This window comes from Neolamprologus multifasciatus, chromosome 7 (assembly GCF_963576455.1).
Source record: "Neolamprologus multifasciatus chromosome 7, fNeoMul1.2, whole genome shotgun sequence".
Classification (NCBI taxonomy): Eukaryota; Metazoa; Chordata; class Actinopteri; order Cichliformes; family Cichlidae; genus Neolamprologus; species Neolamprologus multifasciatus.
The window spans coordinates 39,959,295-39,981,881 of NC_140445.1; the positions used below are offsets into that span (position 1 = coordinate 39,959,295).

The window sequence follows — 22,587 nt, forward strand, 5'->3', positions numbered from 1 at the left end:
GTTTGTAAAGCAGGTGCAGAGAAAGCACTGAGAGCCCCGTGACCACACTTTACCAGGAATCAAACCCACATCCTCCTCAGGATGCCTCAACCCTGCAGGGCATTAATGCCTGGACACCATCCAGGGAAAACTTCCCTCGTCTCCTGTGTGGCTTCTATTATAAATACAGGAATTTTCTCACTGCTGGCTTCGATCCAAGGTCAGCAGCTTTTACACTTTCAGAGCACAGAACGAGCACAGCAAAGTTATTCAGTTAGGACAGGAAAAATCAAACATCTGTCTCTCAGTACAGTGCTGACCATACTGTCTCAGCTGACAGGCAGTGGCCATATCACACTTTTAGTGCCTTCACTGAGAGACTAGCACATGCTGTGTTGTAGGTCAGTAAAGCTCTGGTCAGAGATGCTCTTCTTCATTGGTCCACATGTTTAACCTAAATCCTTCTGAAGTGAACTTTATGTCCAAAACGTCTCTGTGTTGATCTGAAAAGACACAACCTTAAGTCAGACTGGAGCTGCAAGGTTGTATGGTTTCCATGGGCCCTGAATGCAACACAACAGAAAATACCGCACAACAACAGCAGGGGGTAACTCCTGTGGTTTGACTGTGTAGTCTGTGAGTAAATGATCCTGCTTGTCAGCTGATGACTGAGCTCAGTAACTGTTTAAAATTACAGTCATTTTAAACATTTACATCTATTACTTTGTTGTTTTGGCGTATGTGACCATGATGGAGGTTACTGTCAGGAGAAAAGCTGTAAAACCTGTGAAAAAAGTTCAAAAACCAAAATGTCTGGCCACCTTTTGAAAGCCATACATTGGGCCAGACTGAATTCTTTGGCAGGGCGATTCTGGCTCCAGGCCTTATGTTTGTAGCTAAAAGCATGCATGGTTAGCCAATCTGTCTGCAGTCACGTCCGTCCCACATGAAGCACATGTGCGTCCTTTATATACAGTCTGTGGAGAGTACTGAGAGGTGGAGGAGATGCCGTTTCTAACATATAAGGACAGGAATCAGTGAGTGGGACTACAAACAGTGGCTGAAGCTCCTGGAAAGCACCTGATATCAGCACCTGTGCTGGCTCCTGCAAATGAACCAAAGATAAGAGAAGCTTTCGTTCTTGTCCAAGATCCTGGAGAGACTAGTTCTCTCCCAGCTCCAGGCGTACTTGGACACGAACAATATTGCTGAGAAATTTCAATCTGCCTTTGAGCCATTGCATAGCACTGAAACAGCGTTGGTTAGAGTTCTTAATGATATTCTTGTAATCACTGATACTGGACGCTCTATGGTCCTAGTTTTACTGGACCTCTCTTCGGCCTTTGATATGGTGGACCATAACATTTTATTACTAAGACTTGAGCACACTGTGGGTATTAAAGGCACTGCTCTCGACTGGTTTAAATCATATCTCGCTGATAGATCCTTGTCAGTTAACTTAGGCACCTTCTCCTCTTCCTCCGCTCCGGTCTGTTGTGGTGTGCCTCAAGGATCAGTTTTAGGTCCTATTCTCTTCTCACTGTATTTGCTCCCTCTAGGCGCAATCTTTGAAAAATACAATATCGCCTTCCACTGTTACGCCGATGACATACAGATCTATTTTGAACTTGCTGACGACCTTGCTGTGTCCCTACACTACTTTCAAGAATGCATGCAGGAGGTCAAAGAATCGTTCCTGAGTAATTCTCTTGTTTTAAATGATAAGAAGACTGAGATTGTGGTGTTCAACAGTAAAATCCCTCATGCCCAACTCTGTGCTGCCCTGGGTTCCTTTGCTAGCTTTTCTTGTGACTATGTCAGTAACTTGGGTGTACTGCTGTGTCATGGTCCGTGGTCCTGTGTGTGTGTGTGTGTGGAATGTGTGATGCACGGGTAACCACACCCCCAGGCTGGGCCAACACCGGCACACCTGCTCTCCATCGGGGTGATTACCTGAAGAGCTACTTAACCCGGCACTGACAGATGCTCCACGCCAGTCCGTTAATCACCTCTCTGTGGTTTTGATCCGGCGTTCAGCGGCTGCCACCTGCCTGTCCTCCTGCTCAATTGGATCACCCAGTGCATCATGTGGCCCATTCACTACCTCCACGGATTTCCTTCTCACGGACTTCCCTCCCGAGCTCCCACGGTCCCACTCTAATCGTAAGCCAACTAGTCTAACTCAGTTTTGATGTGTTTCCCCCGCTTCCCGGCTCCCTAGTAATCTTCTCCCGTTTCTGTTGCAGCCTCCCACGGTCCCAATTCCGGCTTCCTCACGTCATTGTTTCCCCGGGTTTTATAGTTCCTCGTTTTGCTCCTCTGGTTTTCCCGGGTTGCCTTTTGTTGTTATAATAAAGTGTCATTTTTTGCTAGCGCCTGAGTCTGCGTTTGGACCCTTTTGTGCACACGCGCCGCGACGCATTGCACTGCTGGATAGCTCGCTCAAACTCGATAAGCAAGTGTCTGCTGTAGTGAGATCTAGCTTCCACCAACTGCGCCTTATCTCTAACGGTGTGTTCACACCGAACGCGATGGACGCGAATAGAGCGTCAGGTTTACATGTAAAGTCAATGGAAAAGCGCGATGACGCGCGATTGCGGGTCCCGCGAAAATTCGGAAGCAGATTTGCGTCGCGAAAACGCCAAAACGCGTGAAACGCGCGTCAGTGTAGCGCGTCTGGCGCGTTTGACTCGCGAATAAAACCACGCGCGTGAGTTTTTGTGTTGCATTTTGTGCATACGCGCGTTTCGCGTCTACCGCTCGAGTTGGAAAAATCTGAACTCCAGCGTCAAATCGCGCCGCGACAACCAATCAGGAGCCTGGTGACGTGGCTCTGACCTAGGTCAAAGGGGCAGATCCAGCCAAAGCCCTTCATTCTTCATTCAGTATGGAGGAAAAGCTAATCAGTGCCGTGGCTAATCACCCGGAGCTATACGATGCTAGCTACTACTTTTACCGAGACAGGAATAAAAAGGACCTAGCTTGGAGACACATAAGTGAGGAGATCGGGCAACCTGGTAAGTTCATTCCTTCTTTTTAATTTTCAGACTGACCCGATGAACCCGCGCAAAAGCTAGCAAGCCCGCCTACTGTCCCGCTATTTTCCCACTGATGTACAAATACCTTTCCGCTAACAAGATAATGCGTTTATTCAGAGGACATCTGCAGGAGAAAGTGGAAGAGCCTCAGGGACACTTATAATAAGGAGAAGAAGACAGAGAAGGAGAAGAGGAGTGGGTCTGCAGCAGGATCGGGGAGAAGATGGAAGTTCTTCGCGGTCATGGGGTTTCTGGACCCCTTCCTCACCCCGCGGGAGACTAGCGGTAATATGGTGCGGACCGTGGAGAACTTCTCCCCCGAGGACCAGGGACAGCCCGAAGAGGCAGCAGGGGAGTGTCAGTCAGAAGGTATGTTTACATTGAGTTAATGTAGGCAGTTAATTTATGCGTGTTGTCATACAGGAACATATTTTGTTTATTAATAAACAGTATACAGTAGTCCCGCTGTTCATCCGTCACTGCCTCGCCTTTTCGCTGATTTTTTTTATTGCACCGTACAGCTTTCAACAATGCGCATTGCATTCTGCAGCCCAAATGACAAATCTCCTCCGTGTCGTGTCTCCTGCGCTTGCCAAACTTATCATGTTTGGTTTTGATAACCATCACGTCCAATAGAAAAAAACAGCACAAAAACACTCATAACTATGAGCCTCATTCGGAAATAGACACCTGCACCAGGAGCAAAAAAGGCACACAAAAGTGGCGCCGCAGACGGAGAAAAAGCGCGGCATAATACTTTTACGTTTTAAAATCGACAAAGGTTTTCACTTTGAGAATCAACTTGTGAGAACTGTGACTACTGTTCATGTGCTGCAATAAATGAGAGACCACTGTATATAATAATAATAATAAGTATATAATAATATAATATTCTCTATGACTATTGTCTTCAACCTGTTAACATCTAATATTGTCTTGATAGAGTCAAGTAATCATGCAGCAGAGTCCTCAGCTGTCTCTTCTCCTGGCTCCCCAGTCCCTGGTCCCTCAGCTCCTGCTGCTGCACCCACAGGTATGAACATCAAGCACTGACAGCTTTTTACTTGCTTGAATTCCCTTGTGATCACCTTTACTAAATATCTACAACCAATCTGTTTATATCCTGTTTTTTTTTCAATTTTGAAAATGAAAATCTAGTAGCAGCCTTCTCATTACTTTGTGTTGTTTTGTGCTGTGTTTTACAGGCCCACAGAGGAGGACAGCTCGAAGGCGGGCGAGGGACGGGTCCCAGGACGGTCCATCGGCGGTGGAGCTGGCCATCCTGGAGTCCCTAAAGAGGCCACGCCCGTCTCCAACAGAACATTTCCTCCTCGGCCTTGTTCCTGTTCTGGAGAGCATGCCGCCTCAGACACGAGAATTCGTGAAATTTCAAATTTATAAATTAGTTTTTGAAAACAGCACAGCTGTGTTAAATTTGGAAACATTGGACCCTAATGATCAGTAGTTTTCTGATGAGGCAGCAGCTCTCCAGGGCAGAAACAATGTTCTTATTTTTCTCCTCCTTCTCCCTGAGGCTCTTCCACTCCAAGCTGGGTCCTTTTTATTCCTGTCTCTCTGTAAATAGTTACATTTCATATATTTATGATAAATGTTTTTGTTAATGAATTTATATTTTTTCAAATAAACATTTATAATGACAAAATGTCTCTGTTCTACTACACAGCAAATATTGGCACCCGACTTGACACAAGTAGAATTTATTTCATATTATACTAATGACAAAACATACTAATACAGTGGGATGCAAAAGTTTGAGCAACATTGTGAAAAGTAATTATTTTCTTGTACAAATCACTGGTTGTCACAATAAAAATAGTCAGTTAAATATATCATATAGGAGACACACACAGTGATATTTGAGAAGTGAAATGCAGTTTACAGAAAGTGTGCAATAAGTGTTTAAATCAAGCAGGTGCATAAATTGGCGACACAAAAAAAGAGAAATGAAATAAATATTTAGTGTATATGAATGTGTGTGTCTCCTATATGATATATTTAACTGACATTTTTCATTGTAACAGCGATTCATACAGGAAAATAATGACTATTAATAAGGTTGCCCAAACTTTTGCACCACACTGTATATAGGAACATAGTGAAGACAAGTTACTTAAGAGAGTAAAAAGAGGTTAGTTTATTTTGGAGTAGAGCTCCATTTATTAAGAAAAAATTAAAAGGACAGGAACACTCTTTAGAGGTTTGTGGGTGGCTCTTAAAAGAGCCGTTGTGGGGAAGTCACTCGGACTTCAAACAGGCTACTCCTTTGGTTGCCAAGACACAGCTCCCTCCGCCGAGAAGTGAGCCATGAATTTCTCCCTCACCAGGACAGCCTCTCTGGAGGAGTTGTTTGCTGGCAAGGAACCTGGACAAAATTGTTTAAAATGAGTATTATGTGTACTGCAGTTACAAAATACATTATTGAAATTCCAAAATTACAAATTGCAAAACATAAATCTTACATAAAACCTTTTGTAATTATAAGGATAATTACATGATATATATTAGATATAATCTAAAACAGTCTGCGGGGATTATATACAAATATTCAACTATCCCAGAATTAAACCAGGTCTAAATAAAAAGGAGTGAGTATCACTACAAAGGTTAACTCAGTGGTCCTAATGCTACAGTTTGATATCAGCAAACACCGAGCGCATACATTGATATGACACCACAGCCATGCTATCATTCAAACACTGATAACAGCATAAATCGAATTAAATCGGGACTTGATGAGACCTTCTGAGTATCACTAGAAATATTATAAACAGTCGTCTCCGTACCACAGTTTGCTTTCAGTAAAAACCGAGAGCATTCACTGTTAGCATAGCACATCCACGTTAGCAGTGTATAAATGGATAGTTTAGCATATATTAGCACAGGTATCAATAAAGGACTACCATATTAAATACTTTTACTAACCTCAGGCAGATGGACAGGCGCTCTGCAGGTGGGATTGAGCGCCTGTAGTTGGTGTCTAGGCGGGCGATTCTGGGACCGACGCGGGAAAGCAGGTCCTCAAACTGGTCGAGTGAAAGACGGTGATATCGCTGAAATCGGCCGTCATCCAGGCGCAGCTCCTGGAGCAAATGGTGAAACTCACCAAACTGCTCACGCCTCTGGAGGACCTGATGGACCCAGGTACGGCGAGGGCGTCTTTTACGCCGCTGCTCTGCTCTCCACAGTACATAGAGAAGGGAGACTCTCTCTTCAAGCGCTAACTCGACAGCTGCCATCTTGCAAAGATACCGGTCTGGCACAACTTCCTCCCACATCCCTCCCACATTTCCGGTTCACGCGCGTCAAAATATCATATTTTGAAGCGCGATGGATTTTTCTTGGACACGCGTTGAGACGCGAATGTGCACGCGTCAAATTAGGGGCGTTTGGGGCGTTTTTGTTCGCGTCCATCGCGTTCGGTGTGAACACACCGTAAGGCTAGGCATTATGTTCCGCATGAGGACCTGGAGAAGCTTAGTCACGCTTTTGTGACCTCCAGGTTGGATTATTGTAACTCCTTGTACTACGGTCTTCCCTCTTCTCTTCTTCTTAGACTGCCAACAGTCCAAAATGCAGCAGAACGCCTCTTGACTGGTACCAGGAAATTTTGCCCTATTACTCCTGTTCTAGCTAGCTTGCATTGGTTGCCCATAAAGTACCGTATTCAATTTAAAATATTACTCCTTACATTTAAAACTATTAATAAATTAGCGCCAAGTTATCTTAGTGAACTTCTCAAATCACATACTCCCGCTAGAACACTCAGATCTGCCACTCAACTACTTCTGACCCAACCCAGATCTCGGCTGAAGTCCCGGGGTGACCGTGCGTTTGCTCTGGCTGCCCCGGTACTGTGGAATACCCTTCTTCTCGACCTCCACGCATCTGATTCCATTGCACTGTTCAAATCACGACTAAAAACCCACTTATTCAATCTTGCCTTTCCCTCTAGTTAATATTTCTTTTATGATTTTATATTATGCACTTTTATGCTCATTTAACTTCTTGTTTGCTCTGTACCTGTTGCTTTCCTATGTATCAGTGACAGCTACCTGCTTGCATACTTAGTATTTGCTTTGGTCCTAATTCTATTATCTAACTTCTATTCTCTATGTTACCAGTTAAGCACCTTGGCATACCCTTGGTTTTTAAGTGTGCTTTATAAATAAAGTTTATTATTATTATTATTATTATTATTATAAGATAAAAACAACAAGAGGAAATACTCGAGTAGTTTTCCATCTCTGGAGGCAGGCCTGCAGCCCTCAGAGAGGAAAGAATAGATCATTTAAAATATGTAAATATGTAAAAATGCTAATGGTAATGTAAGTCTTTATCTTTAACTTTGGGTTGGAGACTTTCTGGTAAAATGCTTATAGCCACACTAGAACAGGAGTACTTTCACAAAGTAGTTTTTTATTAACGGCTTTTTATCTAAAAAGACGTAAGTGCATTGTTATGGTGAATACTCTGATTTATGAGCTGTTCCCAAATGTTTATGACAGTGGAGCGTCCATCCTGCCCACTCCTCTAATAACTCTGACCTTACTTTGTGTGACTGGATGGACTCACAATACTGCCTCTGTCGTTCCCCCCCCCCCCCCCCCCCCACACACACACACACACAGTCAGAGTCATTGTTCACAGCCTGACACTCTCAAACACACATTATACCAATCTGCCAATGAATTCACAATGGAAACCATCTGTGTGAGTGTGTGCAGTGTAGGTGTTTATCAGTGTTATGAGGACAGTCAGTTTGCAGTGACTTTGCGGGGACAAAAAGTAAAGCTCCTATCCACAGTGTTGGGAAGGTTACTTTTAAAACTTATTCCACTACAGATTACAGAATGCATGCCCCAAAATGTATTTTGTAACGTATTCCGTTACGTTACTCAATGAGAGTAACGTATTCTGAATACTTTGGATTACTTAATATATTATCATGCTGTTTACAACTACATGGATGTGATTTATTACTGTTACTGAAAGTCCACGGCTCTGAACCGTAGTAAAGGGACCTCTGGCTAATACGTCGGGTTCGTGTCGTTCTCGTAGCCAAAAACTAGCTTTACTTTGTTGTCTGGGTCAAGTTTGCTAGCGAGAGACAGAGAGAGGCGTTGAAAGGCTGCTCCAACGGAACTTATTGTTTCGGAGGAAAACACGAACACGGTGTACAGTTGAGTTTTAATAGCTTACTTACAACTGGGCTCGTCAGGCACTCTTCTTGGCTGCAGTGGTTATTATTATATTTACATGCTTCCAGCTCCCGTTTTTGCTCGATGACAGCCCGTAGTTTTCCTTTTTCTCCCTCCTCGCGCTCACAGACATATAACGGGTGGCAGTCCATTCTCCCTGCAGCACGGACTACACTGCCCATGATGCTACATTCTTTAGAGCTATACCTGTAGCATTCTGCCTATTAGCTTAGCACAACAACAACAACAAAAAGGCGCTCTCTCACCCAGGAAACACACAGTCGCAGAGAGAGAGCGTGTCACCCTGTAACCTTGGCAACCATAACGCTGCCGCCTGCAATAACAGAACATAGCTGTCAAACAAAACCCAAACAATACCCGTGACAATATGAAACAGGAAAGTACCGCCGTGTAATCCATTTATTTCAACAAAGTAACTGTATTCTAAATACCACCTTTTTAAACGGTAACTGTAACGGAATACAGTTACAGTTAAATACGTAAATGTGGTACATGTATTCCGTTACTCCCCAACACTGCCTATCGAGCAGATAATAAAATCAAAAAGTGAAGACTTGGGTCAACTTTAATGTAATTTAGGCTTCCAGGAGACAATTTAAATCAGTGTGAAGGGCTCTGAAGTGACTGAAGCTTGGCTGTGTGAGAGCTTATGGTGATGTAACTGAGGCAAGACTAAACAGCTTATTATGATCACAGGAAAGTGGTCCAAAGAGGTAACATGACATAAACATGGATTTAAACTGCACTTGTTTTTTAACACTCACTTCATAAATAACAGTTTAGTGCTGTGAGACAGATCTCCTAAATTATGGAATAACTTGCCCTTGCACAATAGAGAGCCCCCTTTCAGAACACATCTTAAAACTAGTGCTGTCAGCACTACTTAAAACCCATTTTTATTCCTTGGCTTTTGACTGCAGTGAGACTTAGTTTATCTTTTAATTAAATTATTTATTAACTAATGAATTATTTATTATTATTTTTAATTGGCTTTTATTTATATCTTATGAAATTGTGATTATTTAGTTCTAATGTACAGCATTTTGTGTCATCTGTGGTTGTTTTTAAAGTGCTTTATAAATAAAGATAATGAAGATGATGATGATGAAGATCTGACACTTTCGTAAAAACATGTCCCGACACTGAAGTCAAAACTGAAGCCACAAAACTTTGCAGAATTTCCAGAAACTGTAAATGGTCATGTAAAACTCTACAGCCCAACCACAACAACACTGACATATCAGTCTTTCAGATGAAGTTTCTTGATCCAATGACGTAAAGGTTTTGTTTTCTTTCTGTGTGTCTAAGAGGGGGCCAAAAGTGTTTGCCCTGGGCCACTTAGAAGATTAGTCTGGCTATGTTTAAACCAAACTTAAACCTAGCTATAAACACACCCAATAGCCCGATGTCCCATGCTGGAAGTTACAAGTGTGGGGACCTTTCTGTCCCCACACGAGTCCCCACAGCACCGGTAAAACCAGCCCTGCCACGGTGTGCTGGGGAGGAGGGTAAGAAACGCCCCCTGTGGGCGGGCCTTCCCGCTGACCGTGCGCCGACAAACACCGTGAGGGACTGTCCTCTGCACGCGCGGCTCTCGGGGCGAAGAGCAAGAGGAGTTTGGATCACTCCGCCGGGGCTTTAACGTGAACTAGAGCCGCAGACGGAGTAGCGGGCAGGCTGCTGTTGGTGCCCAGTCCCGGGACTAACTAACGCTTATTCCTCCGCAGACCCTGGAGCTCCACAGGTACTCTGATCTGAGGTTTACCGGGATCTGTGTGTCTGTAAGTGTCTGTAAGTACTGCGAAAAACAGAGGTACTACTGCTCTGAGGAGGGACGGGGCTCACTATTCTGAGGTCAGCTCAGATATGTTTGTACCCGCAGGGCTCTGAAGCTTCACAGCTTCACCTGCTCACAGGTAGAGGTGTACTCTCTCTCTCTCTCTGACACGCACACCGGACCAGATGCTCCGACCAGGGGTTTACTGTATGTGTGTCTCAGGCTTTATTACATGAAGAAAAATGAACAGTTTAATGTAAAATGATTAGTTTGAAAGCAGGAGGCTGGCACCAGAGTTGTGATGGTGTGGGTGGTGTAGGTGGAGTAGATCAGTGTAAAGCAGAAGCCACACACTTTTTCTTGTGCTGAGAGCGGAGCAGAGACTGATGCTGAACTGGGAGAGGTCTGAATTGCAGTACTCTGACTCAAAGTACACAGGACTCGAAGTATTTGAGTATCTGCTGCTAGTGTCCTGTGTTAGATACCACAGGGACCCTCACAGGTTGGGCTTTGCTGCAGTGTGAGGACCAAACTTATTAGGCACAGGTGTTCCTAATATTTTGTCTGTGTTAGTGGCTCAGTGACAGCTGCAGGCTGTGTGTGAGTCCTCTGTGCCAGCACACACACAATCATCATCATCATCATCACCAGTGAGGTCAGAACAGAACACCTGAGCCTGTGAAGGTGTAGTTGGAGCTTGTTACAGTTTCCTGTTCCTGTTTGTGTCTGTAAACAGGTTCACAGTGATCTCATCACTACCATCATCATCATCATCATCACTCTGCTTTAATCTTGAAATGTGTGAGCAGTAGGCGTGACTTCAGGTGTCTGATGGGGTTTGAAGCATGTTTTGGCGTTTGTGTCAGAGACTGAAGCGCACTGCTTTGCGACTGGCTGTTTGCTCGCTCTCCTGCTTACTCGAGCGTGTCAGATTCACACGAAGTCTCCTCCACCAACCAGATTAGTCTCAGAAATCCCAGATTGGTAAAAGCCTGGTGCTCAGCGTGGCTCAGTGATGATAAATCGGGTTCCTGGCAGTGCCGGTGCGTCAGCCTCGCTTTGGCCAGGGTCAGATTGACACTCGGGTGGGTTTCTCTGAGGTCATAGCGTTACCGTGACGCCAGGGAGACGCGTTAGTCATGCTCAGTCATTGCAGGAAGCCAAAATAGTTTTTCAAGTTAAAACTGGATTCATTGCACAGGACAGGAGCTACACAGGGTGGTTCTGCATCGTGCCAGTAGCTGAAAGCTCCAAATGGTTCCTTCCATCCTCAGATCCCTGCAGGAGAACCGCAGCTTTCTCTCCTGTGAGCAGCTGGAAGTTTCTAGGCACACACGCCGTATTTTTATTATAGCATGAAGAATATTTCTGAACTAGACTAACCCTAATAATCATGAATAACCACGAGCTCAGGCACTGATTCAAGCTTTAAGGTTATTTACCTCCGACCACATTAAAATGATCATTCTGTCTGTGAGTCTGTGATGGTGTGGATGGTGATGCGGGTGGTGTAGGTGTCTGTGAGTCGGTTCCTTCTGTAAACACTCATAAATACGAATATGTGATGTTCAGACTGTAAAAATGGAGTGGAGTGAGTTAGGGTGGTGTTTGAGCTGAAGCTGTAGATCAGGGTGGTGTTAGGGTGAAGCTGTTTTGGGAGTGGATGTGTCAGATAGACAGGTGTACACAGTCTAGTGCAGGTAAGGTTTCATTCAGAGGGTCTGCTCTGACTGATGTTAGTGACGTGGAGGCAGCTTCCAAAATGACTCTTAATGAAAGCATCAGGCTGGTTTAAGAAACCACCCTCGTCATCCATCAGCACTGCCCCGACTGAGCTGACCCATCACACCCGAGTTCAAATCACACTTGGGCTGAGGAAAAAGTCATCATCCGGGCTCAGAAATGAGGAGAGGAAGTCGTAGAGATTTATCTGGATCCAGTTTTCATGTTTAAAGAGTTTTTAGTTAAAGAAAATAAAGAAAGCACCAAAACTGAAGAGAGCTGCACCACAGATATTACAGACAGTCAACAATAATCAATAAAAATCAACAATAATCAGTTCAGCGATACTTTGGATGGAGCTGAGGCTCACACAGGACCACATCTCAGCTCTGAAACTCAGAGAGGATGGGCCATGAAGTCCTCAGTGACAGGATGCTTCACTGTTTGACTTCCAGTGCAACAATGCTGGTGTGAGTGTGTATGTGTGTTGTATGAATGGTGTCTTCACACGGGGGGTCTCATCCCGGTTGGTTGGGGCTGAAACAAATGAGCCTGGAGGCGTCCTGTCAGATGCTGCTTGTCTTGGTCAGTCAGGAGGAGCTGTTCATTCCTGCTGCTTCAGCTCCTTCAGTCTCGTCTACTCACCTCAGGCATGAATGTCAGGGTCATCCTTTGAACTGTTCTTTCTCCAGTGGAATAGCTGTGCAGCATGCATCTTTAATGACTCTAAAGAAAAAGTTTGGGTTTTCTCTGATCCACACAGGTACATACGCTATATTGCCAAGAGTATTCAGTCACCCATCCAGATCATTGGTGTTCCATCACTTCAATGCCCATAGGTGTACAAAATCAAACACCTAGGCATGCAAACTGCTTCTACAAAGATCTGTGGAAGAATGGGTCGCTCTCAGGAGCTCAGTGAACTCCACCGTGGTACTGTGATAGGATGTTACCTTTGCAACAAGTCTAGCGTGACGTTTCCTCTACTAAATATTCCATAATCAGCTGTTAGTGGGATTATAACAGAGTGGAAGTGATTAGGAACGGCAGCAGCTCAGCCACTGAGTGATTGGCCACGTAAACTCACAGAGCGGGGTCAGTGGATGCTGAGGATCAAAGTGCACAAAGGAACTTTCTGTCGAGTTAGTCGCTACAGACCTCCAAACTGTTTGGCACAGGGAATAGATTGGGGATAGAGCTTCCTGTTTCAGTATGACTGCACAATAGTACAAAAGCCATAAAGACATGGATGAGCGAGTTCGGTGTGGAAGAACTTGAGTTCTGACCTCAACCCAACAGAACACCTTTGGAATAAATTAGAGTGGACACTGAGAGCCAAGCATTCTCTTCTAACATCAGTGTCTGACCTCACAATGTGCCTTTGGAAGAATGGTCAGAAATTCCCATAAACACTCCTAAACCTGTGGAAACCCTTCAGCTGTTATATTAAACCCTATGGACAGGTGGATGTCACTCAAGGTGTGTGTGTGTGTGTGTGTGTGTGTGTGTGTGTGTGTGTGTGTGCGTGTGCGTGTGTGTGAAGTGAGTGCTTTTGGCAGTGTGTCTATTCACACTCATTGATATTTGGTTAAATATCTCTTAGCAGCTGCACATCAACCAAACTCTTCTGGTATCCATCAAAAGCTCTGGCTGATATCAGACCGCGCTCCTTGTCAAAATTGGTGAAGTTAATTTCAATTGGTTGGTTTCTTGGCACAGACCTGGAATTTAAACAAAGTTCCTAAATGTTGCGGAGCATTGAGGTTGGAGCTTTAGAAAGTTTATTCATGACCACAATCATTGTATGCAGTTTGTGCTGCTGGAGTCACCTCGGAGGGGTCAAAGGTCATCAGCAGCCATAGACAAAACATGAATGATGCTGTAGTGCATGTGAGTGAGCTTCACTCATCTTCTTTTCACATTTCATCACAGCTCGTTTGTTTTATTGACATTTAAACAAACTAAATGATAATAATGATAAAAACTGTATTAAGTTTAAGTTGAAGCACTGTTTTCTGTATTTTTAAACTTTTATAAGGTAGAAAAAAGCTTTTAAAACTGGAACAAACCCTCCCTGTGGCAGCGTTTTGCACAATCATTCACATCATACAGTACACATCCTTTTAATTTCAAACTGACAGATATCTGAAGCTGGCAGATTTCCATCTTTGGTGACCTGCACTAGTCTGACTCTCAGAGAAAGCAGGAAGTCTGACATTGTGTGTCTGTTGTCGCTGCAGTGTGTTCGGAGCACGTCGCTGTGTTGGACACGATGTCCTGCCCTCACCGCCTCCTGCTGGTTTTGCTAGTTCTGCTGGTTCACGACCCTCCGGCTCAGTCCAGGCCAGCCACAGAGGACACGCGCACAGGTGAGGAGCATCTGAGGTCTGAGGGTGGACACCATGACTGAAAGACGTATCTAAAGTCACTTTTCAGACACAGTTTAACCTGAGTTTGCTTCATTTAAACTAGAATTAAAGCCGTGTTTTATGTCCCAAACTCAGACACGTCAGTATAACTGACACCAGCGAGCAGCAGCAAATCCTCACAGTTAGACAGCTGGTCTTTAGCATTTCAGTTTAACTGGATCCAGGATCCCAGCATGGAACGAGACGATGTAGCCTCCTGATGGAGGCTTGAAGCAGTTAGAGCCATTCATACATGTAAACACTGAGGCTGAGCTGTGACAGCCCTGCTGTAAGACCCTGGTGTTTAAGGAAGATATTACTAAACTAACTAATCCAAACTCCTAAAATTCAGTTGAAGATTTGTCAGAGAAGTGCATCTCTCTTCTTGAAGACTCTGAAGCAGGTGGATATTTGGTTTTTATGCATTTTATTAATTTATGAAACCAAATTGAAGCATGTGCAGGTGAATTTCTGCAGTGAAGTAAAGCGGGGTGTCGTCGGCATGGCTGCAGCTTCAGACGCTGTTAAATGTGGGAGTTATGATAAACACATAAACACTTTTCTGAAAAACTGAAATGAAAACGAAACGCTATAAACTCACAAATATTCCTTAACAGAGAATCTGAGACACAATAACTTGTTTCTTTTAATTGGCTTTTTTTACTGTCACTGGCTTTTATTACTATTTTTAGCCTGAAGCAGAGAGCTGTGGTTATCTGAATAACCACAGTTCATGGTTAAAGCCTGGTGCTCAGCGTGGTGCTGTGATGGTAAATCGGGTTCCTGGCAGCGCCGGTACGTTAGCCTCTTTTTAAGTGCTGCAGCGCTTGTTTGGGCCTCGCCCTCCTTTGTTTGAGGCTCGTTCACATCTGATCTTGACTGTGGTCGCAGTGTTTCTGTCTCCACGTTATATAAAAGCTCCTAAAAGTTTCCAGTGAGAGAAGTTCTGTAACAGGAAAGTGACTTCAAGGTTTGGTTGTTTGTGGCTGCAAGCCATCTGAAAATGTTTAAAGTAATTTTTCCTGGTGAGAGTGAGGACAGCGCTCAGACTGGTCCTGTGAGAACACATGAAGCGCTGTGCAGCACAGACACAACAAACACGCTTGCCTCGGGTGGTGTGTGTGTGTGGGTGTGTGTTTGTGTGTGTCTGTGTGTATGTGGGTGGGTATATGCCGGTCCAACCATCTGGACTCCAGCTGAGTGTTTGAATCTGTAGTTTCTTGTTTTGCTCGGCTCAGGTTGAAGCCACGCCTCCTTGTGGCAGACGCAGTAACAGAAAACGATCCTGAGCTGGTTTCTCGTAAACAGCGTCCCTCGAGCCCGGCCCTGTCTCACTGTTCTTCTCTGATGTGTTTACCATGAGCTGTACTTTCAGAGCCACAGAGCCTCTTACACCATCAGACTACAGCAGAAGCCCTTCCAGGCTCCTGATGCTGGTTCGGTTTTCTGTTTGTGACCGCTGGTCAGAGAATATGAAACAGCTGAGGATATTTCTTTGAAGCGTTTAAGCTGAAACTGTTCTGCTCACTTCCTGCTCCAGGTTTCATTCTCAGACTCTCCCAGAGCTGCTCTGCATGATTCACAGTTCATAATAATCCCTCTTTATCTGACCCTGGGCCTCGGTCCTCTGTCTGAAACCAGCTGCTGTAGGTTTGTCTTGTTGAAAACCGACCTCCTGATCTGGAACGAAAGTCTTCTAAAGCTGTTGCCCTGTTTACAGTTAGCAGTTTATTTCAGCCACATGTTAAATGTGCACATTTCACAAGCTGATGTTTCCCATCAGGTCTTACAGATTCATTTTGGCATTACACTTCTTCTGGTATGAGCTTTTCCACAGAATCAAAGCATCAAGAGGGGTACCTCAGTGTCAACCATATATTTGATTTGTGTAACATGCTGGGATATTTAAAATTACAATGCTTTTATATAAGTATATAGGTTCTGTCTTGGAGCGTTGTGACATCACTGCTTCTGGGATTACTAAAGTTTTTTGATTTCGATTCATGTCTAAAAAGTGCCGGATGTTAGTTTATTCTTCTGAATGTGGAATCAGACCGTCTGATGTCCTCTGAGATGCTCTCAGTCATCTTCATCTGGTCATTGAGGTTAATGCAGAACTGTAAAAGCTGCATGCTTTAAACATACTGCCTTTTATTTTAAAGCAGACACAGTGAAATCCTCCGAAGACGAAGAAGATGACGAGTCTTCGTCAGAGGAAAACAAGCTGTCCGACGAGCTGTCGACGAGCAGCGAGAAGCTGCAGCAGCGTAAGCTTCAAACTGCTCTCTCTCTCTCAGACAGGTGTTTGTAATCAGGATGCTTACGTGGCTGTGTCTCCTCGTTAGCACTGGAGCCACAGTGGGTGATGCCAGACAAGATGGAGAAGCTGCTTCACGCTGTTCCTGCAAGCACAACGGTGAAGTTTCGATGCCAAGCAATGGGAAACCCGCTTCCCTCCCTGCGCTGGTACAAGAACGGGAACGAGCTGAGGAAGGACCAACGAATCGGAGGCTACAAGGTGAGTTTGTGACATCAGAGCAAGCTTCAGAGTTAGTTTTCCTTTTCATCCTTTTCGTTTACCTGTGTTCTCTCCTTCAGATCAGAGACCACATGTGGAGTCTAATTATGGAGTCAGTAGTTCCTTCTGATAAAGGGAACTACACCTGTGTGGTGGAGAACGAATATGGAAGCCTGCGACACACTTACCAGCTGGATGTAGTCGGTAAGAGTGATGGTGAACATTTCAGGCACAGCCGAAGCTCTGTGAAACCCCATATTCCTCCAAACTGAACAAAAACACAGCAAATCATCATTCTTGTCCTCTTATTTTACCTCTGTCTTTATCTCCATCCTACCCGTTTCAGAGCGCTCTCCTCACAGGCCCATCCTGCAGGCCGGGCTGCCGGCCAACCAGACGGCTGTGGTTGGCAGCAACGTGGATTTTGTGTGCCGCGTCTTCAGCGACCCACAGCCTCACATCCAGTGGCTCAAACACATCGTCATCAACGGCAGCAAAGTGGGACCGGACGGACTGCCCTACGCTCGTGTTCTCAAAGTATGGAAAGCTGATATAAATGTAGTCAAACTTGTTCCCTTTACAGCCCGATCACACCTCAGGGGATACCTGTGTGCTGCCTGGATAGCAGCACTTTACATCAACATGAATAATCCCAGGAGCGCCGCTCCTTTGTCTCTCTTAGACTGCTAACGTGAACACCACAGACAGAGAGATGGAGGTGCTGAATCTGAGGAGCGTAACTCTGGAAGACTCTGGAGAGTACACCTGCCTGGCCGCCAACTCCATTGGGGTGTCGCACCACTCTGCGTGGCTCACTGTGGTCGATGGTATGTGAAGGTTTGCAGGTTTGCCACGCACAGAAATGAACTCAAATCTCTGTTAATGTTCCCGATGTGATCTCTCCTCAGACCCTCCGCCCTCCCCACTGACCTCGCAGGCGTACCTGGAGATCTTCATCTACTGCCTTGGGTTTTTCATCATCGTCGTCCTGACCGCCACAGCAGTCATCTGCAGGCTCTGTTGTGTCCCGAAGAAAAGTGACTTCAGCAACCAGCTGGTCGTGCAGAAATTAGCCAAGAGCATGCCTCTGAAGAGACAGGTGAGGAGACAGGTGAGGGGACAGGTGAGGCGCCCTCGCTCTCTCCTTTTTAAGATGTGCTCTCAAACGCGCACCCTAAACCAGATAACTTATTAGCTGGAGAGGAAAATGTGTATCACAAATTTAGAAGATCATCATTTAGCCTGGAGAAATAGTTTGCTGCTCTGCGAAGCCAGAACATTTTGCTATTTCATTGATTGAAGAAAATAAGAACAACACTAGGTTTCTCTTCAACACTGTAGCCAGGCTGTCAAAAAAGTCAGAGCTCTGTTGAGCCAACCATCCCTTTAACGTTAACTAGTAATGACTTCATGAACTTATTCACAAATAAAATTTTAACCATTAGAGATAAAATTACTCATCATTTCACATTTCACGTTATCTACAGCTATTTTCACTACAATTGATATTTGTTTAGTATTGTTCTCCAGTTGATCTTTCTGAGTTAACTTCAGTAATTACTACCTCGAAACCATCAATGTGTCTTCAATGTGTCTTCCATTCTTACTCTGGATGGCATTACCTTGGCAAATAAAAACTGTAATTCATTATTATCAGGATGTCCTAAAAACTCCCTGAAAAGACTGCAGTTGATCCCAAATGCTGAAGCAAGAGTACAGACAGGAACTAGAAAGAGAGAGCAGATTTCTCCTATATTTTCTTCTCGTCATTGGCTCCCTGTTAAATCCAGAATTCAAAATCCTGCTCCTCATGCTGTCAGCGTTAATCTCGTTAAAATGATGTTAACGCCATAACTGCATTAACGCAGCAAATCTCTGTTAGCGAGTTAGCCCATGGCTGCACCATGATGCAGCCCCATGCGTGGGGCGATCCGCGCTAACTCGCTAACGGAGATTTGCTGCGTTAATGCGGTTATGGCGTTAACATCATTTTAACTAGATTAACGCTGACAGCACTACTTCAAACTTTCCTTTTTAGTAAGGTGACCGTGAATCCTCCCTTAAGCTGCAATAGGTGTAGGCTGCTGGGAGATTTCCATGATGCTGATGATGTGTTTCTTCACTCACATGTGTTTGTACCTCTCTGCATTGAATCATTAGTTATCATTCATCTTTGGCTCTCTTCTACAGCATGTCTTTGTCCCATCTTCCTCCCCAACTGTCTGCCCCTCCCTTAACCTGGTTCTGCTGGAGGTTTCTTCCTGTTAAAAGGAAGTTTTTCCTTCCCATTGTTGCCAAGCGCTTGCTTACAGGGGGTCATATGGTTGTTGTTTTTTTTTTGTTTCCTTTGTATTATTGTAAAATCTTTACTTTACAATATAAAGCACCTTGAGGTTACTGTTGTTGTGATTTGGTGCTGTATAAATAGAATAGAATTGAATTCTGCGTCCACAGGTGTCAGTCGAGTCGTCGTCCTCACTGCAATCGGGGATGTGTTTGATGCGTCAGTCTCGTCTCTCCAGCGCGGCCACCACCGTCGTGGTGGGCACGTCGCAGTACGAACTTCCCTACGACTCTGCGTGGGAGCTGCCTCGTGACCGGTAACCACGCCTTTTCTGCCCCTCGCCCCTCCCAATCTGCACCTGAGATTGCTGCAGCAATTGACATCAGGGCAAAGACCGCACTGTTATTTCTTCATCTGTTACATTCTAATGTAAACCTGCCTGTCTCTGTGACCTTTGACCTATCACTAACACAACCAAACAACCAGCTTACAGACTGAGTTGGAGAGCTCACTGAGCTGCACAGCATGTTTCTGAAATTACGTCAGCCTCGTCTTCTCGGTCTGTCCTTAAGGTTTAAATATAATGAAAGTGAGAGTGAGTTCAGCGTGCTCCTGTATCTGCTGACCGTTTGATTGTCGTCCTCAGACTGACTCTGGGGAAGCCTCTGGGTGAAGGCTGCTTCGGTCAGGTGGTTCTGGCCGAGGCCATCGGGATAGACAAAAACAAACCGACACGGGTCACCAAAGTCGCCGTGAAGATGCTCAAAGGTGAGAGAACTTGCAGGCAGCAGTTTAGGGTGAAAGATGCCCCCTGCAGCTGCCTCTTTGCAAACCACCTCCACCCTAGCTTCTCCATTCCAGCTTGTGTGTGTGCCCCTAATAAAATAAATGCAAATTACTTTAGAAGGAAGTAAAGTTCTGACTGTCGTGGTGCTCAGTGAAGTCTCAGCAGAGCTCCAAATATAAATGTGGAAACTTGTGCAAGTGTGAGCTGCAGGGGGCATGACATTGAGGTTGTCGCTGAAAGATTACGTGTTGTTGCTGCGTGCAGCCGATGCCACGGAGAAGGATCTGTCTGACCTCATCTCTGAAATGGAAATGATGAAGATGATCGGCAAACACAAGAACATCATTAACCTGGTGGGCGCCTGCACGCAGGACGGTGAGCGCCGCCGCGTCTGAGGTCTTTAAATTCCTGCCGTGTGACTATTTGATATTAACGCGTTTCTTTCATTCTCCTGGGTTCGCCATGACCCGGAGCAGGTCCTCTCTATGTGGTGGTGGAGTACGCTGCGCAGGGTAATCTCAGGGAGTATCTGCGAGCTCGCCGGCCAGTTGGGGCGGAATACTGGAGCGGCTCCAGGCAGGCGCCGCTGGGCAGCCTGGAGGTCAGGGAGCTGGTGTCGGCAGCGTACCAGGTGGCCCGAGGGATGGCATACCTCGCATCAAAGAAGGTCAGAGAGACTTTACATCATCAGGGCGCAGACTCTGCTCCTTTTCATGCTTGAACCATCTTGTGAACTCTGTGGGCATCGGTTTTCTTTTGCCAGTAAACACAGAGCGTCTGATGAGAAATCTGACACACGCAGTGCAGAAATATACTCACAGCCAATTTATTAGGTACACCCATCTCCATACTTTTATCCCTGGACTCTGCTGCTCAGAAGAATCAGGCTTCAGTTTAATTCCATTTCATTTAAGTAGCACCAAGCACAGTAACAGATGCCTCGAGGTATTTTATATTGTGAGATAAAGACCCTACAATTATAACTGATCATCATTTTTTTGTCTTGTGCTGGGTCTTGGTGCAAACTTACTAAAAATATGGAGCTGAATGAACTGAAGGGGTCTCCAGCCTTTATTCTTTAAGAATAAAAGGGGGACGGGGGTAGCTGTGTTGTGAGTGCATTGGGTTGTCGGTTGAATTCTCGGTGTCATGATGTAAAGGCTGACCCTCCCCTGTGCTTCAGTGCATTCACAGAGACTTGGCGGCCCGGAACGTTCTAGTCACTGAAGACAGCGTAATGAAGATCGCCGACTTCGGTCTGGCTCGAGACATCCACCACATCGACTACTACAAGAAGACCACCAATGTAAGTCGGACAGACTTTTATTTTGGTGGGGTGAAAGCCAAAGCTGACAGGGTGCTGATCTTTGGGTTTGAATGTGTCCGCAGGGTCGGTTGCCAGTGAAGTGGATGGCGCCGGAAGCTTTGTTTGACCGAATCTACACACACCAGAGCGACGTGTGAGTCCTCTGAAGCCTACCGAGCACTTGAACCAAGACTTCCTCTTCCTGTGATTTTACAGCATTTTACGGCTTCCTGTTTTTTGAGCGCATCACATCATGTTTAATGTGTGTTTTTAAAATAATTTACACTGGTAGGGAGAAGCAGTCTCAGCAGAGATGCCTAGACCCCGCTCTGTCTTCCTCCTCCTCCCCAGTAGTGCTATGTGATACAAAGTAAATACAGGGCTAATATTACTGATGCCGATATATTTAACTTATAGAGGCAGCTGATGTTGGGAAGTGCGGTGCGTACTGATTTATGACAAACCATCATCAGTTTGAAAAAAGATCATTAAATCACTGTGACTTTTACTTTCAAAATAAGAAGTTAGCACAGTAAAACAGACCTTCTGGCTTTTATTTTGAAACTGAGCTGAATGTAGAGGTGTCTATCTCAGCATCTGTAGTTTAATTGTGCTGCAGGCTGGAAACAAAGCAGACAGTCAGCACAGACGTGTTTCATAGCTCATGTTTGGGGTGTATGTATATAATTATTTATAAAATGATTTAACACACTTCAGTGAGCTGAAAATATGCTGCTACAGTAACAGCTACAGTATCTCACAAAAGTGAGTACACCCCTTAAATTTGTTGAAATATTTTATTGTATCTTTTCAACATTAAAGATATGACACAATGTAAAGTAGTTATTGTGCAGCTTGTATAACGGTGTAAATTTGCTGTAATCTCAAAATAACTCAACACACAGCCATTAATGTCTAAACCGCTAGTAACAAAAGTGAGTACAGCCCTAGGTGAAAATGTCCAAACTGGGGCCAAAGTGTCAATATTTTGTGTACCTATCATTATTTTCCAACACTGCCTTAACTCTGTTGGTTATGGAGTTCACTAGAGCTTCACAGGGTGCCGCTAGAATCCGCTTTCACTCCTCCATCATGGAGGTGGTGGATGTTAGAGACCTTGTGCTCCTCCACCTTCCATTTGAGGATGCCCCACAGATGCTCAATAGGGTTTAAGTCTGGAGACATGCTTGGCCAGTCAAGTACCTTTACCCTCAGTTTATTTAGCCAGGCACTGGTCTTTTTGGAGGTGTGTTTGTGGTTGTTGTCATGTTGGAATCCTGTCCTGTGGCCCAGTTTCTGAAGGGATGAGGTCATGCTCTGCTTTAGTAAGTTACATGTTGGCATTCATGGTTCCCTCAATTAACTGTAGCTCCTCAGGGCCAGCAGCACTCATGCAGCCCCAAACAATGACAATCCCACCAACATGCTTGACTGTAGGTAAGACACCCTTGTCTTTGTACTCCTCACCTGGTTGCTGCCCAGTGTTGGGGAGTAACAGAATACATGTACCGCCGTTACGTATTTAAAA

General features: G+C 44.9%; 2 protein-coding genes and 1 long non-coding RNA gene across 5 annotated transcripts in view; all 3 read left to right on the plus strand.

The window, feature by feature from the left end:
• Positions 1-22,587, plus strand: part of LOC146514877 (fibroblast growth factor receptor 1-A-like) — a 25,905-nt gene continuing 3,318 nt past the window's right edge. The window contains exons 1-14 of one of the 3 annotated variants that reach the window (XM_085168818.1): positions 1-199; positions 13,997-14,125; positions 16,327-16,431; positions 16,510-16,682; positions 16,763-16,886; positions 17,029-17,219; positions 17,365-17,509; positions 17,591-17,793; positions 19,137-19,282; positions 19,613-19,734; positions 20,018-20,128; positions 20,230-20,420; positions 20,937-21,059; positions 21,143-21,213. In XM_085168818.1, coding sequence (XP_085024944.1) covers positions 82-199; positions 13,997-14,125; positions 16,327-16,431; positions 16,510-16,682; positions 16,763-16,886; positions 17,029-17,219; positions 17,365-17,509; positions 17,591-17,793; positions 19,137-19,282; positions 19,613-19,734; positions 20,018-20,128; positions 20,230-20,420; positions 20,937-21,059; positions 21,143-21,213 — 1,952 coding nt within the window. In that variant the 5' untranslated portion in view covers positions 1-81. Of the gene's footprint in view, positions 200-9,824; positions 10,039-13,996; positions 14,126-16,326; positions 16,432-16,509; positions 16,683-16,762; positions 16,887-17,028; positions 17,220-17,364; positions 17,510-17,590; positions 17,794-19,136; positions 19,283-19,612; positions 19,735-20,017; positions 20,129-20,229; positions 20,421-20,936; positions 21,060-21,142; positions 21,214-22,587 lie in introns of those variants that run through there. The other 2 variants (XM_085168816.1, XM_085168817.1) reach the window with 2 other exon arrangements.
• Positions 2,312-7,232, plus strand: LOC146514878 (uncharacterized). Its single transcript, XR_014875420.1, has 2 exons — positions 2,312-2,494; positions 6,509-7,232. It is a non-coding gene; the product is annotated as an uncharacterized LOC146514878 (long non-coding RNA).
• Positions 2,867-6,321, plus strand: LOC146514879 (uncharacterized). Its single transcript, XM_085168839.1, has 4 exons — positions 2,867-2,996; positions 3,135-3,386; positions 3,961-4,050; positions 4,223-6,321. The coding sequence occupies exons 1-4, from the start codon at positions 2,867-2,869 to the stop codon at positions 4,480-4,482; spliced, it is 732 nt and encodes a 243-aa protein (XP_085024965.1). The 3' UTR covers positions 4,483-6,321.

Coding starts and splice junctions, on each gene's coding strand:
- LOC146514879 (XM_085168839.1), top strand. CDS start 2,867: ATGGAGGAAAAGCTAATCAGTGCCGTGGCTAATCACCCGGAGCTATAC. Junction 2,997..3,134: donor TGAGGAGATCGGGCAACCTG/GTAAGTTCATTC, acceptor GCGTTTATTCAG/AGGACATCTGCAGGAGAAAG. Junction 3,387..3,960: donor AGGGGAGTGTCAGTCAGAAG/GTATGTTTACAT, acceptor TTGTCTTGATAG/AGTCAAGTAATCATGCAGCA.